Raw genomic sequence first — 16,598 nt, forward strand, 5'->3', positions numbered from 1 at the left:
GGTATGTTTTAGCTCTTCTTTCTTAAGCCCCCAGGGTAATTTCTTACCTCCCTGATTTAGAAGGGAAGCTTCAGCTCTTTCATTACTGGATTCTGCCTCTCAAGTGGCTCACCACTCTATTAAATGTAGTCATGATGCAGCTGATGCTTTTTGTAGGGCTGTTGCATTTGGTTCTGCTTTGAGGCATTACTCTTAGTTTTGTCTCCACACCTTACCTGATGATATTAAGGCTAAATTGCTTGGATACTCCTCTTGATAATAAGAACCTTTTTTGGTTCTGTTGCTGCTGAGCTTTTTCAGTCCCTCCAAGATAAAGGCAAGGCCTTGCAGGAGTTGAAACATTTTTTTGTGTCCCCTATTCCTGAATTCCAGAGGATTTGTCCATTCAAATCTGTTTTTGTTCACAAACAGCTTTGTCCTCCTTCTTAAAGGTAAAAGGGTTTTTAGCATGTGCCCCCTGCTAAGTCTACTCAGACTCGTACTCCTCAGAAGCCTCCTTTTCAAGACAAGCCAGGTTTTATCTGGTGGTTTAGTTCCCATTTCCCATAGGCCAGGATCCTTTATTCCATTGTCTTCCCCATCCCTCCCCAGTTAGTTAAGGGTCACTCAAGACTCTTGGGTTTTATCCATCATCTGCCAAGGGTATTTCATGGTATGGAAATCCCTTCATCCTTTTCTGGGCATCCTTCAGCCGCCTCAGGAACAGATTGGTTTGGGGCCTTTTGGCTCAGGGCACCTTTCAAGATATACCCCCTGCCCAGGAAGGTAAAGGGTTTTATTCCAGGATGTTTCTGATTCCCAGAAAGGAAGGCACCTGGAGACCTATCTCTTCAAACTCTGTTTCCTCTTCTTCTTCCCCAGGCCTTCTTGGTGTTCCTGGGCCTCAAGGATGCCTATCTTTACATTCCCATTTATCCCCTTTTCATGAAGTTTTTATGCTTCTCTGTTCCTTCCTTACATTTTCAGTTCTCTTCTTTATTCTTTGGCCTTTCTACTGCCCCAAGTGTATTCACCAAATGCCTCACTCCTGTCATTGCCTTTTGAAGGATGAGAGGGGTTCAGATCTTTCCTTACCTTGACGACCTACTCATTCAGGCTTTGTCCTTTGAGGTCCTGCTTCAGCACCTCCAGTTTACAGTTTGTTACAAAGATTGGGGCTCACCATAAACTTTCAAAAATCAGTCCTGGTTCCTTCTCAGGATATGTTTTTCTCAGTTGCAGGATCCAGACCATTCATATGCTGGTATCCCTGTCTCCACCTAAGGCTCTTTCTTTGATCATCTTTTTTCACTCTCTTCCTCCTCCAACTTCTGTCACAGCCAGGAACTTTTTAAGGGTTCTATGATTTGCGGCCTCCACCATTCCTATGCTGCCTCTTGCCAGACTCCATACGAGAAAACTACAGTGGTTTCTCAAGTCAGTGTAGCTTCAACACTGTCATCCACTGAAATTCCTAGTTCCTTTCCTTTCATGCCTTATACTTGAACTTCACTGGTGTATTCATCAGCTTTCTGTGAACCCAGGACTTCCTTTTCGACCTCCAGTTCCATCTCAGGAACTTTTTTCAGATGCTTTGGACAGGGGGGTGGGGAGTCTCCTTAAGTTCCCTCAAGGTCTAGAGTCTCTGGCCTCATCAGAGGTCAGATCACATCAACATAAGGGAGCTAAGAGTTCTGGTTTTAGCTCTTCTGACTTTTCATTCCCTCTTTTTTCCAGGGTTCTCAAAGTCTTCACAGACAATAATGCAGTGATGTGATATATTAGCTAGCAAGGACGACACAGTCCTACCATCTTTGTGACTTGCTTTTCGGGTCTGGGATCTAGCTGTCCAGTATCAAGTGACTCTTCTAGCTGTCTGCATTCCTTCAGAGCAAAATATAGTGACACAAGCCTTGAGCAGGTCCATTACACAGGCTCATGAATGGATGCTTCACAGAGATGTGTTTCTAGACATTGTCCTTCTGTGGGGTACCCCACAGGTAGATCTTTTTGCCTCACCTCTGAACAGACATCCTCCTCTTTTCTGTGCCAGAGTCCCACGCCCTCTGGCCTGGAAGGTGGATGCAGTATCTTTTCTTAGAAGGGGATGTTTCTCTATGCCTTCCCTCCCCTTCCTCTTAATTCCAAGGTTCCTGCTCAAGATCAGTCAAGACTCCCCCAAACTCTTGTTGGTGACTCCCTTTTGGCCCAGGCAACATTGGTTCCCCTTTCTTGTTCACTTAGCCTGGGGCAATCACCACAAGTTAACACACAAGGTGGACCTTCTCAAACAAGGCAAGGGGTCTCTGATCCATCCTCACTCTTCAACTGATGCTGTATGTGATAGTATTTTGATCCCTTTTAGACACCTCTTCTGAGAACCTGTGTCCCACCAGCAGCAGGCAGCAACCTCTTCCCCCACAGCATAGGGAACCAGAGGCCCAAGTAGCCCGCATTGGAGGTGCCCCCTCTTCCGAGACCTCCCCAGATTATCCTGCTGGAGAGCTCCCTCGGAAGAGGTTATGTAAGAGGAAACATGTCGACTCCCCTGAGTCTGTCACATCAGACACTGATTTAGAGGAATCAGAAGGGTCCCCTAGATCTCCCGCTGAGAATGTCTCCTTCTCTGACATCCTAGAAATCCTTAGACAGAGGGGTGATTGGAAGACCTCTACCCCTACTGAGGATGAATCAGTGTATCTTGAGGCCTTTGGCTCCCAACCTTCCACCTCTTGGGTGACACCACCTTATGACCAACTTTTGGGGGTCATTTCACGGAAAGCATGGACCTCTCCAAATTCAGTGGAAGCTGTCCCGGGGAGGCCAAACATATTTTTGACAGCATCTGAGGACAAGCCTTTCCTTAGCAAGGGAATTCCAGTTGATGCTATGGTGGAAGCAGCGGCCACCAAGAAGGAATTATCTGAGACGTCTTCTAATATCCATCCTCCTAACAAGGAATCCAGGACGATGGATAGGTACGGGAAACGTACTTTTTCTTCAGCAGCATTTACACTGAGATCGCTGAATTACCTAACTCAATTCACTCGTCTGCAGAGGAATCTCCTGAAAGAGTTAGGAGATACCCTCCAGGGTTCAGTAGCTCCAGGTTCCATGGACAAGGGTTCCGTGCAGCTCTCCACCCTTACTTCCATAGCTGACTCCTCCATGAGGCTGATCTCGTATGCGGCAGATGGAGCGAGCAGGGCAGCCACAGCAGGAATAGCCCTCAGGAGACATTCGTGGATGCGGCTTTGTAATTTTACGGAATCCTTCAAGTCTTCCTTCACTAACGTTCCCTTTGATGGTTCATTTCTTTTTGGACCCCAAGTGAAAGAGACTTTGACTAGATGCGAGCAGGAAGGAAAAACCTTATCTGCCGTTGGAGTCCCGTTTCTCTCTCCTGTTCAGACCCTATCCCAAGGGTAATACAGGAGGAAAAATGTGGTTCCGCAAATCCCAAAAAGGTTTTCCTCAGGCACAAGGTCAACCCTCCCCCAGGGGCAGAGGAGGAGGATATAATGGAAGATGCCACCCTCGCGGCAGAGGAGGTCTGCAACATCAGGGAGACAGAGAAGCTTTCTCTGATTGTCCCTTCCATCGACCCTGAGGGGTTGCCCGACTGTCCGTCTCTGGAGGCAGTCGGTGGTCGTATATTGCTGTACCCAAGCGCCTGGCTAACTATAACTCAAGATCATTGGTTACACACAGTAATATCCAGAGGTTACCTGATTCCCTTTATTTCCGAACCCCCAACAAACCGTCTTTTCCAGACGTACCACCCATCCAACTAGACCGTGCAACATCAGAGGTCATCTTGTTGCTACAAAAAAGAGTCATCCAAGAAGTCCCCGCAGAGCAAGTAGGATCTGAAACTTACTCTCGATTCTTTTTAGTTCCAAAAAATACAGGGGACTGGAGATCAATTCTAGATCTCAGCAGGCTCAACAAGCATGTAATAAAATCAGAGTTCCGAATGGTCACTCTGCAGTCGATATTTCCCTTTATCGGGAAAGACAACTGGATGTGCTCAGTCGAGCTTCAGGATGCATACTACCACATCAAAATGGACAGGCGCTCCAGGAGACACTTTTCCCTTTGGCCTCACTACAGCCCCCAGAGTGTTTACCAAATGCATGGCAGTGGTGACCGCTCACCTGAGACGTCAAGGATTCCAGGTTTTTCCGTACCTAGACGACTGGCTCCTCACTGCTACCACCAAGCATCAACTCATAAGAACCAGGGACGAGACTCTGTCCTTGTGCGCCAGCCTAGGCATCACTGTCAACTTGCAAAAGTCAGTCTTAGCTCCCTCGCAGCATATTGTATATCTAGGCTCAGAAATAGACACAACCACCATGTCAGTAAAGCTAACACAGGAAAGAGTGGAATCTCTACGCAGTCATATCAGATCCTTATTAAACAAACAGAGTCCAGGCCAGAGTAGTACTCCATGTCCTAGGGACTATGGCTTTCGCCATCTTATTAGTTCCTCTTGCTCACCTACATACGAGGATTCTCCAATGGATGCTGTTTACACAATGGTCGATGCAAGACCTTCCATTATCTCACCAGATATTAATAACAAACGCATGCAAAAAGGGATCTGACATGGTGGTTACACAGAAAACAACTTGCCATAGGTCATCCACTTGTTCCTCCCCAAGAGAAAGCAGTTTTGACCACGGACGCTTCCCAGATAGGGTGTGGGGGGGGGCATTATCTGGGAAAGACAGTCCAAGGTACTTGGCAAAACCATGGGAACCACTAACACATCAATGTTCTGGAGATGAGAGCAGTGCTATATGCATTGCAAGCATTTCACAGCTTCCTTCCCACTGGAACGATTGCGATTCAGTCAGACAACATGTCTGTTGTGTGGTACATAAACAAACAAGGGGGAACCAAGTCTTACCCTCTTTTGCAGAAAGGCCTTAAGAGTTTGGAAATGGGCGATGGATACTCAACGCTTCCTGATAGCAATGCATATCCTAGGGAAATCCAACGTAATAGCGGACAAACTCAGCCGAGCAATTCTGATGCCTCACGAGTGATCCCTGAATCCAATGGTTGTGAGAAAGATCTTTCACAAATGGGGCCAGCCTTGCTGCAATCTATTTGCCACTTACCTGAACATGAAATGCAGCAGTTACTTTGCCCTCATTCCCCATCCAGGGATGTCACCCAGGGATGCTCTAGTTCACGATTGGCCCCCGTGACTTCTCTATGCCTTTCCTCCCTTTCCACTCATACCCAAAGTAATACAGAAAGCAAGACAGTTGAGGAGTTCCTTGATCCTCATTGCTCCTTACTGGCCTCGACAAGTTTGGTTTCCTTTCCTGTGGCCCTACCTTTTGGAAAAACCATGTATTCTGGATCCATCTCCAGATCTCCTGATTCATCAGTCAGGACAGTTCCACCCCTCCATCCACACCCTCAAATTGACAGCATGGCTGCTCCAATTCCACATATAGCCAGGTGCATTCCCTTATCTCCAACGGTTAAACACATCCTAATTTCATCCCATAAACCTTCCACTCAGAAACTATATTCTAGCAAATGGAAAAGGTTTTCCCTTTGGGCTACAAACCAGGGCTTGGATCCATATACAGCTCTTTTAGAATCCATTTTATCCTTCCTAACAACAATTTTTCATGAAGGAGCGGCAGCCGCTACAGTTAGAGTTCAATTAGCTGCCATTTCCAATTTCCATTTTGGTTTCACGGGAAATCCAGTCATGCAACACTCCCTCTGTAAAACCTTCTTAAAAGGAGTTCTTCTTCTTAGGCCCCCAATAAAACAACCTTTAGAACCCTGGGACTTAAATTTAGTCCTCTCATCTTTGATGTTTGCACCCATTGACCCATCCTCGTCATCAGACTTAAAGTTGTTATCATGGAAAACCCTGTTCTTGGTAGCTATAACATCGGCTAGGAGAGTCTCGGAACTTCAAGCCCTAACTATTCGATCTCCTTACATTATCTTTCACAAAGATAGAGTCTCTCTTAGGACAAACCCTTCCTTTCTCCCTAAGGTATGCTCAGAACACAACCTGAATACTACCATTGAGCTACCTGTGTTTTTTTCAAACCACTCTAATAAATCAGAATATAGACTTCACCAGCTAGATAGCCACAGGATACTCAGATTCTATATACACAGGACCAAAGAATTCAGGAAATCTGATCAACTTTTTGTTTCCTTTTTTGACAAAAGAAAAGGCTTACCTGTTTCAAAAATTACTGTTTCAAAATGGCTTTTGGATTGCATATCCTTTCCTTATCAACAAGCTGGTAGACAGTTACCGATAAAGCTAACGGTCACTCTACTAGGGCTGTAGCTACTTCATGCACCTTTAGATCTAGGCTCCCAATTGATACTATTTGTGCAGCAGCTACTTGGGCAGGACCACATACGTTTGTCACTCATTACAAATTGGATTTGGCCTCCCGGGACAGGTCATCTTTGGGTCCACTGTGCTGAAGAGTCTCTTTGCTTGAGCCACCCGGGATAAAAGTGCTAGGGACGCTGTCCCATCCAGCAAGAATTACAGCGAGATAGGACTACATAACATAAAGAAGTTATGTACTTACCATAACATTCCATGTTTGTAGTCCATCTCGCCTATATTCTTGCGTCCCTCCCTCCAACCCCCTTCCTGTTTCTGGGGGATCTAGTGGACCTCTTTTTGGGGCTGCCTGACTTTGCTCTTTATTGTCCACCTGGAATGGATTATGTTTCTAATCCTTTGCTGTATATATATATATATATATATATATATATATATATATATATATATATATATATATATATATATATATATATATATATATATATATATATATATACATGCATATGTAAGCTTCTTTCTTATTATTATTACCTGATAGGCATTTATTACCTTCTTGCAAACTAGATCTGGGGAATTGCCGTGAGGCACCATGGGATAGGGGCTAGCCTCGAGCCAGTAAAAAGTTCTCGAGCTTTAGTATAGGCCGAGTCGGAGCCGAATATCGTCTCCAAACCCATCCATCAAGAATATAGGCGAGATGGACTACAAACATGGAACGTTATGGTAAGTACATAACTTCTTTTTTTCTTTTACTGATGTTTGTCACATGTGAGTAAATTAGCATAATGGTTCTACTTCCATAGACTATTATTATTATTATTATTATTATTATTATTATTCTTTTTATAAGATGCTACAGTTTCATTTCAAGTAACATAATTTTTATTTTGCAGGACATAGGCAGAATAATTGGAATAATGCTTACCAAGCAGTTTGGATGGAAAGCAGAGCTGAGAAGTCCTGATCTTGAGGTAAAGTGAAGTCAGATTCTTAATTAGTAAAGATATAAAGAGGAATAATTATTTAATGAAAATGGTATGTTTTGACATACTATAAATACATTTAGAAATGCAGAAATTATATCTAAAGATTTTGTTTCTTAAGAGACTTGTAGCAGTTTATTTAAAACTCTTGGATTAAACCCAGCAAGCACTGATCACGTCAAAATTCAGTTAATCATTCATCACATCAGAATTCCTCCAGCAATGCTTTACAGATGATGTATCCCATTGTTTATAGTAAGATTGTCTGGTGAATAGCATATAGTAGGAAGTGCTTTGGATGAGATGTTTAACCAAAGCCCCGTCTGCCTGAGGTGGTGTTACCAAGTGATATAATAATCCTTTTGAAAAGAGTAGGTCAAGTTTCCCGATGCCCTGGCTAAATTTCCCCCTAGTAGTACAAATACCAGATTGCGTCTCCCCTGAGAAGAGATCACTAGCCTACTGGGACTAACCCAGTCAACAAAGGAAAAATTATGTAAAAATTCCTGTCTCATTTTCATAACTTTCTTATTGTGTTGCATACTCTGCTTCTGGAAGCCTTTGTCAGTTAATTTGGAAAAAGAATGTTGCTCCTTTTTTATCTTCTGCCATCTGTATTTTTCATTATGTCTTCCAAGTGAGAATTGTATACCTTAGCAAGTCTCGTACTGATTATGTAAGTTCCTTTTGCCCAGCCATTTAGCTTGACCATAGGATGTGGTGTTAATAGATTAGGAGAAAACATTTTAAAAATGTGGTGAAACGATAAGCATGGGCTTACCTGTGGGCTTTCCTTTTCCTTTTCTTTTATTTGTAGAAAGAGCAAAAACAAAGTAATATAAAATGCTGTTTGTCTCCCTGTATGTAAGGTCTTTCCACCTACCATGTGGTAGAAATCTGTCTACTTCATCCATCTCTCCACTTTTGTTACTTCCTCATCCTTTGAGCAAAGTTCATAGGTGGCAGTCTGATATATTAGCTTCACTAAACACAAAGTCGTTGGAATTTTTAAGAATTAATGGAGTGTTACTCTTTAGGCAAATTTTGGAAAACATTATTAAGAAAGTTCTACTGAACTTAGATAGTAAAGGCAGTGCACTCTCCACAGTGCATCCTGCATTCCTAAAAATGGCTGCTACATGTACACAAATCTACAGTCTATTACCTCAGACGTTTTCCCCTTTAAACATGCCATCACACTACCACACCCTGAAAAAAGCCCATCCCAAAGGAAACAAATACTTTAAATCAATTGCAAATCTTTGCTTACTAGCAAAAATATTTGAAAAACATATCTACAAGTAAATATTCTGTCATATAAATGTATACGTGCAGCCTTCTTTGTGATGCCCATCTTGGCTTCAGAAAAGCCTTTAGCACCACCACCACATTATTATACAGAGACACACATACTGTCTACAATAACATGAATAAATCTAAACTAACAGGAGGACTCTTCATGGACATGACTGGGTATTTGAAACTGTGAACCACAACCTCCTTGTCTTCAAACTTAGTACATTTAATTTTGGGAGGCAAACAATAAAGGGATAAAAAACTCCCTACAGGATAGATAATTTTCAGATATATTCTAATAAGTTTCGTTCCACACAAGGTATCCTTAATACTGGGGGTCCCCAAGTTCCATTCCTGGTCCACTGCTATTCTCTGTCTGTCTTAACAACATCACCCCAGACTTTAACTACCTTAAACTTATCCTGTAAGCTGATGATATCCTTACCCTAGAATCCAAACATAGCCTTTCATACCCTTGAGCAAAAAATTCAAACCACTTTCATAAAAATTATACACTTGGACCCACAAAAATAGGTTACTCATTAACATCATAAAATCTATCAGTATGATATTTACAACATCCACAAAAGCTTCCAACAAATCCCCATATGTGCCTGGCAGGCCTAAATGGCAATGCCCTCCCACTAGACTTGGAACAAAAATATGTAAGACTTACCCCAGACACCACTTTTCTTTAGCAAACAAATTAACAACACCATTACCAACCCAAACTATTCTGTAAAATCTCCAGTCAGCAAACTGCCAACAACCCAAAAAACCTCAGCCAAAAATGTATTAATATCCAAACCGGAATATTGACTTCTTTCAGTAACATTTCATTCTAGTACAAATACACACACACACTACAAGCAGTAATCGCAGTTGAAGACTCATCAGTCAGAAAAAGCAGAACTTTTTATAGAAGAAAATGCATGATCCCAAGAGGCAGCAGCTATGCAGCAGAGGTGACACTGATAAAATGATTTATAGTTTTAACAGAAAGTATTTTTCTGGGCCTCACCTGAAAGTTTTAACAAAGAAATTCAGTTTCATTCTTCTCAAGGGGAAACCTAACATGTACTTTATTTAATTTCAAACTTTACTCTAGAAAACTGACCCCAGCATTTAATAAACTCCGTGTGGGCACCGTGTAGAGCCTACACAAAATGTATCTGTGTACATGGCCACAGTTCCCTCTCACCAGCGCACCATGCATATTAATGATGGCACTTTGCTGAGGGAGAGCCGAGTAACAGGGATGTTGAATCAATGTAGGGAAAGGTGTAGAGGCTACCTATGGGTGTGGATGCCTGGTCAGATATTAAATAGAGGGTGAGACCCCAATTAATGCACCCTGCCACTGTTGACATGTTTTGAAGTCTGTTAAATGTGTAATATTCATTTTTTATTTTATTACAGTCTGTGTTTTTATTTTTTATATTTATTTTTGTTTGGCATGTTGTAGAGTGCACCATTGTCAAGCAGTGCTCAAATATAGACACCTGCTACACATCTAAAAATAGAAACCAGAGGTAATCAATTCTCAGAATTAATGTAATTATTTTATTTGTTTTTATTTTTTACAATTGCCGTTTGAGCCGAGCACCGCTTATACATACATATCTGACACTTGCCAGACATCTAAAAATAGAAACTGGATGTAATTATTTATTTATTTACAGGTTTTTTATATGTGTGTTTGCATGGCGCGGTGCTCAGCAAAGCTAACAGGTAGCTCAGTAGTATATATGAAGGTATAGCAGTTTTCATAATATCCAAGTAGCTAAATGGGTGAAGTTCTGGCTTCATGTGTAGTAGGTCCTGTGTTCGAAACCATAGCAGGGAGAACATGTCTGTAATTTAAGGTAGTATTTTTGTATAATTTAAGAACAAAATCATAAAATATGGCACTACTGCTCTCTTCTGAGCTCTACTCAATCATGCTAAGCACCACATAAACATGATAACGGCTACTAATGTTTGAGTGGTGCTAAGCTTCGCTAAAATCACAGTTGTGCGAGTTTTCATGCTGTTCAACTCTACTTAGCTGGTTTGTGCCCTGGTAAGGGACACAGTGCTTTTTTGAATGTTGCTCAATGACGTATAAGGGTGGGAAAGCAGCCTATGTTAAGCGCATTAGGCAGGAATTCTGTAGCATTCATTGGAGTTCAGTTGATCGTTGATATAGCAAGTGGTTCTGGCGAAGGTGTGCGCTTTTGGGTGCAGAAGTGGGGTATTCAGGAGTCCAGGGTTATGGTCCGGCTCCCTGTTAAAAACCATGAAGCCAGGCTGATGCAGGGCAGATTCCGGGGCTCAGAGTGTAAGGCAGAGACCTGGGACCGGTTGGCCAAGGAACTCACCAGTGTTACTGGTATCTCCTGCACAGGTGAGCAGTGTCGTCACCTCCGTGACAACCTGAAAAAGAGAAAGAGGAGAACCTTGGACATCTGGGTCCAAGAAGCGAGAGCAGGGAATGCCCCACAAGTATTAAGTATGTTTTCCGCTGTCGTAACAAAATGCAAGCTGAATGTCTGCAAAACTGGTATGCATAATGGTGTTCTTCTCTCCCAACAGCTGCAGCTGAAAGGGCTCACAATGTTGAGTCTCATGCCGGGCACCTGGCCAGGTAGCGCCGTGAGTGTGCTGAGTATGGATGTATTATGCTAACTGTAGTGCAATAGGCACGAAAGAGTAAATCATTAACTGCAGTAAAGTATATACAAGAAAATCTGTAGTGCAATAAATGGGGAATTAGAGCTGTAGTGCAATAAATGAATAATAACAAATGTAGTTCAATAAATACAAGAAACAGTGCCAATAACAATAAGCAAAATGGTGTACAGCAGGATTGTGTTGTCATAACCATTGCAGTAGAGTTGTATGCATTGATTCTGTAAGGTTGCTGCAGTCAAATATAACACTGTAATAGCTGTAGAATGCAAATCTAATGGCCTGCAAACTGTCTTGCTTAACTCATAGTACTGTTCAAGGCCATCTCCAGGCCAGTATCGGTCACATAATGCTCTCTCTTCCTCAGACATCAAGTAATAAAGGTATAAGGGTGAGGTATCCCACTTCATGGGCAGATATTGTGTGTGGATTTCACAGATATTGCAAACCAATAACAATGAAATGTGTTCACCAGTATTGTTTATTTTAAAATAAAGCTGTATTAATATATGCAGTATGGTTGTATTCTATGCATGTGTGTTCTGCTGTCACTGCAGTCTAGTATAACACTGTAACAGTACTAGAATGCCAGAGGAATCTCCTGTAACTCAGTTCATAGTATGGTTTTAGGTGCTCTCCAGGCAAGTATCAGTCACCCAGTAGTCAGCAATGACTCAGTAGCTCAGTCTGCTAAATGCCTTGTACACAGTACATTTTGCCAGACATAGTCCTGGGTTCGAATACAGTGGTATGTAGCACTAAATTTTCAGTATCAGTAACGTAATGCTCACATTTTCTCTCTCCCCAGGAACACAAAAAATATATGGGTGAGGTAGCCTATATTATGTGCAGATATTGTGTTTAGATCTCACAGAAAGTTACAATCAGTACCAAGAATGTGTTCATCAGCATTGTTGGTTCATAAATAAATGTGTAATCTCAGTATGGCTGTATCACTTGCATGTATGTACTGTGTTGCTGAAGTCAGTTATTACATTATTTGCAGATGTCCTCTGCAGTCACAGCTGTTAGGTTCTACTCCCATGCCTGCCAACTAAAGCATGATGGTTGTCTAGTTTACTTACTGTAAACAAACATGCCTCTCAAGTGTCACAGTTTTTCGTAATGAATGGCTAACTGAAAGCAGCAGTATTTTAGAGCTCCATATAACTAGTTAAATAAGACAGAAAAATATTATTTTTTTTCTTCAAAGTATAAAATCTTATAGATAAAGGACTAATTTACATAATTAGAAACATTGGTGAAGTTTTACAAATAATTTCCTGTCAAAAAGTTTGGAGATATATTCACTTGTTAAATTGAGCAACTCAAAGAATTCTCACTAGGATGCTGCCTTAAAGAAGGAGCTACAACAGATGGCATCTACCCTGCAGGAGTTGTCTTTGAAGATGGATGATTTAAAAAAAACCTAGAAAATCTTAAAACAAGCAGTCAAAAACAGGCTGACATCCTCCAGGAAATGCTACACCACCACCAGACAAGGATAACAGGAATAGACGTTTCTCTAAATGACTTAGAAAGCAGACTTAAGGAAGAGGAAACACAGAAAGAACTGCTTCTTAAACAAAACACTTGGTTGGTTAATAAAGTAGATGACTTGGCTTGGAAAATAGGGAGAGGAGACATCAGGATTTTCGGATTACCTGAAAACACAGAAGATGAGGATATTATTTCCTTTTTATCAAGCTGGATCCCTGACTTTTTAAATTTAAAAGAAGGACTTTCCCTTGGCATTGAAAGGGCACACAGAGCTCTTGGGAAACCTGCCACTAACTCAAACTCTCCTCCTAGGTCAATAATTATCAAATTTCGGACAAGGAACTGATTTTACGATCTGCTTAGAGGAAGGCACCTCTAAAATATAAACAGAGCTTGATAATATTTGATAACGACTATTCATCTAGAATAATGGAACAAAGGAAAAAAGTGTGGCCAATGATAAAGCTTCTGAAACAAAACATCCAGGCACAACTTGCATATCCAGCTAAGATAAGAATACTATATGCCAACGAGATGAGGACTTTTATTGACTTAGAGGAAGCCTCTTCATTTATTAAAACTAATAATGTGATTACTTTACCAGAAGATATGATTTGGATGTCACCTTCTCTCAAGAGAACAAAAGAAACAAATGTCTGGACAGATGTCAAAAAGAAGAAGCAAAAGACTGATACTGTTACAGCCAAATCTCTCAAAGCATCTACTATGATATGAATTGTTTTAACATTACTTTAAAGGACCAATGTTACTGCTTGGAATTTTAACTACTGGAATCTTTATATTTTTTGAAAATAGATGACACATGAGAGTTTTCACATTACCTCAGGTATGTAACACAGGGTACTTTTCTTTCACAGAAGGAGGATTATATAGCACATAAAATATTTATACTGTAAATCAACATGCACTGTGTATATGTGTATTTTCTCTTAATTTTCACTTTTCTTTCTCTCTTCTCTCTTTATTTATTTTAACTGCATCTTGTCTCCCTTTCTAAATGTTCTCCTATTTACTATACTAATATAGTCTATATATTTAATAAACATAGATAAATAATAGTCTAAAGTAATCTAGTTTTAAGGTAGACTAATTGGAATAGTGAACTTAATTATTACAATATTTATTAGGTTAATGATAGCCATTGTTATGCTTATTGGGATTGGGGACATGTTCGTGATTAACTCAGAAATGTTCCACTTATGTACATATTTCATTTGAATTATTTCCTTTTAGTATTAACAAATACATAAAAAATCAAATAAAAAAAATAAAAAAAAGAAGGAAAAAATGTACTGTTGGTTAAGAGAAGCAAAGCTTTCTTCACATTCTATGTGCGTTGCCATAGCAACAGCAAACAACTGCTGCAGTTTCTAAGGACACAGTGAACCTGCGAAGTGCATTTAGCCTCGCAGACAACAAATAATAAGAAAAATTAATGTTTAGTTATTAAAATGAAGAACAACCTAAGCAAGGTAAAATAAACACATAATAGGACTATTTGTAAATATTTTATGATTTATCCTCATAGGATTACATATTCCTGGAAGCACAACTGAAATGTTCCCAAACTACATGTGCACTTAAATGTAGCTGTTTGATTAAAAAGTATTACTCAGTTTAACATGCTAATTTCGCAAGCTGTCTGCACTGTAAAAGTTACATTTTATATGTTACTTGAAATTGTCAGTCTCTAGAGCATATGAAAAGATACATATTACTTTTTGCAACATGCTATCTTTGCAGTTACCTCACACTCTTTACAAACTCACTTGGTAACTGATAGCTATTCATTTAAAATATCAGTTTAAATATTAAGTGTGCCCTTGAAATGCTATTGACATTTTGACAGAATATAATCTGAACTGTAAAATGAATGACTTGAAAGAAGTGAAGTAATGCACAGATTTTAAAGACAGTTCTTGACACTAAAGTAAAAGTAAAAATATATATTCACAAGGAAGTATTGAAATGTTTTAGTCTTCCAGTTAAAATAGCTTACTGTCAACATTTTGCGATATCAGAAAGGTTGAAGAGCTAGGAAATAACTATTCTTTGTCTTTATAATGATTATTAGACAGATGTTAGACTGCTTAGTTTAATGAATTGTGACATGTTTATGAGGAAAAGTAGACTCATTTACTCACATTGGACTACACATTCCTGGAAACTCAACTGAAATGTCCCCAAATTACTTGTGAATTTAAATTAAACTGCATGATTAAAAAGCATAATTTACTTTAACAACCTGAAACCATAAGCTATCTGCTCTATATATGCTACATTATATATGTCACTTGCACACGAAAAAATACATATTATTTTTGCAACATGCTATATTTGCACTAACCTTACATTCTAAACTAACTCAATTGGCAACTGACAAGTTATTTATTTGAAACATCAGTCTAAATATTAATTGTGCCCTTGAAATATTGTTGCCATTTTGACAAAACAAAACCTGAATTGAAAAAGGAATGATTTGAAGACGTGAAGTACTGTATAGATTTCAAAGACAGCTACTGACTCTACAATATAAGTAGAAATGTACACATGCAAGGAAAATTGAAATGCTTTATACTTTTAGTTAAAATAGCTTATTGTTAACTTTTTGCTTTATCAGAAAATTTAAAGAGCTAGGAAATTATTTCTAATTTGTCTTTATAATGTTTACTAAAGTGATGTTAGTCGCTGACTTGTTTAATGGATTGCGAGCCATGTACAAGACGGACTACTGAATGTTATTTCTGTTTACCTATGTTTGCTGAATTTCTTTTATTAGTACTGATTTAAAACAAAGGAAAGAAAGGGAAGGGAAATCTCTGTTTTTGGTCAAGGGAGGAGAGGCTTAAGAGTATTCTAACTGCCCCGAGAACTCCCTAAGATGCTCTAAATACTATTTGATTAATACTTACTTAAGGTAAGTCTTGATTACCATATACATACCTTCACATTAATTCTAGACCTGATGTGATTACCCATTCTGGAAGCAGGAGGTGCCCTATGCAGGATGGGAATTGTCAAGGTGATCATAGTTCATTCTTAGACTCTGCTTTGTAAATCTATAAATATGTAAAAGCATTGCAAACTAGAATGTAGGGTACCTCTACTCAGAGTCAGGATACCACTGATAAGCCATGTCTATTCATAAGTGTAAGTTGAAGTTGGTGAGCTGAAGTGTGGGAAAGTAAAGGAAGACAGTACACCTACAGTAAATTCATATTTCATTGGTAATCACTCATTGTCTCCTGTAGAGTCCTTTTAGTCAAATTATTTTAGTAATAATCTGTTTCTTGTTGGCTTATTTAGTGTATGCTCCTCTGTTGCATTTAATTTATCCAAAATGACATATCTGACATGTTTGGGATCTCTTAAGGGTAACTAAATATTGGATATTTTCTAAGTCAACATAATAATTGTTTACACTACTAACATTCCATCCTGATATATAAAATACTATAGAACAATAATCGAATAATATAGAATTTCATATATTTTAAGAAAATTCTCCATATAGTAATTTAACATATGGAGCTCAGTTGATATTCTTGGTTAAAGGTATGAGTGATAATCCAATAGATCTATCTTTATCCATTGGATTAGGAATGACTTTCATTCCATGTTTAATGGGACTTTCATATTTACTTGTATTTGATACTTTAGAGTTAATGTTTTATAGAAGTACTTTTTAAAGCCTGACCAGAATTTTACTCAACATGTATTTAAAGAAGAAAGAACATTAAATTCCACTCCCAAGTTTACACACACAAAAATAACATTCAGTGTTATCAGATAATATG

The 16,598-nt window shown here is 39.5% G+C and overlaps 1 protein-coding gene across 1 annotated transcript in view; it reads left to right on the plus strand.

The window, feature by feature from the left end:
- Positions 1-16,598, plus strand: part of THUMPD2 (THUMP domain containing 2) — an 898,882-nt gene that overhangs the window by 145,827 nt on the left and 736,457 nt on the right. Inside the window, exon 5 of the mRNA XM_044060164.1 lies at positions 7,225-7,302. Within this exon, the coding sequence (XP_043916099.1) occupies positions 7,225-7,302 (78 nt within the window). The remainder of the gene's footprint in view (positions 1-7,224; positions 7,303-16,598) is intronic.

The sequence above is a fragment of the Protopterus annectens genome, chromosome 1.part2 (genome assembly GCF_019279795.1).
Source record: "Protopterus annectens isolate FY-2018-M chromosome 1.part2, PAN1.0, whole genome shotgun sequence".
Lineage (NCBI taxonomy): Eukaryota > Metazoa > Chordata > Ceratodontiformes > Protopteridae > Protopterus > Protopterus annectens.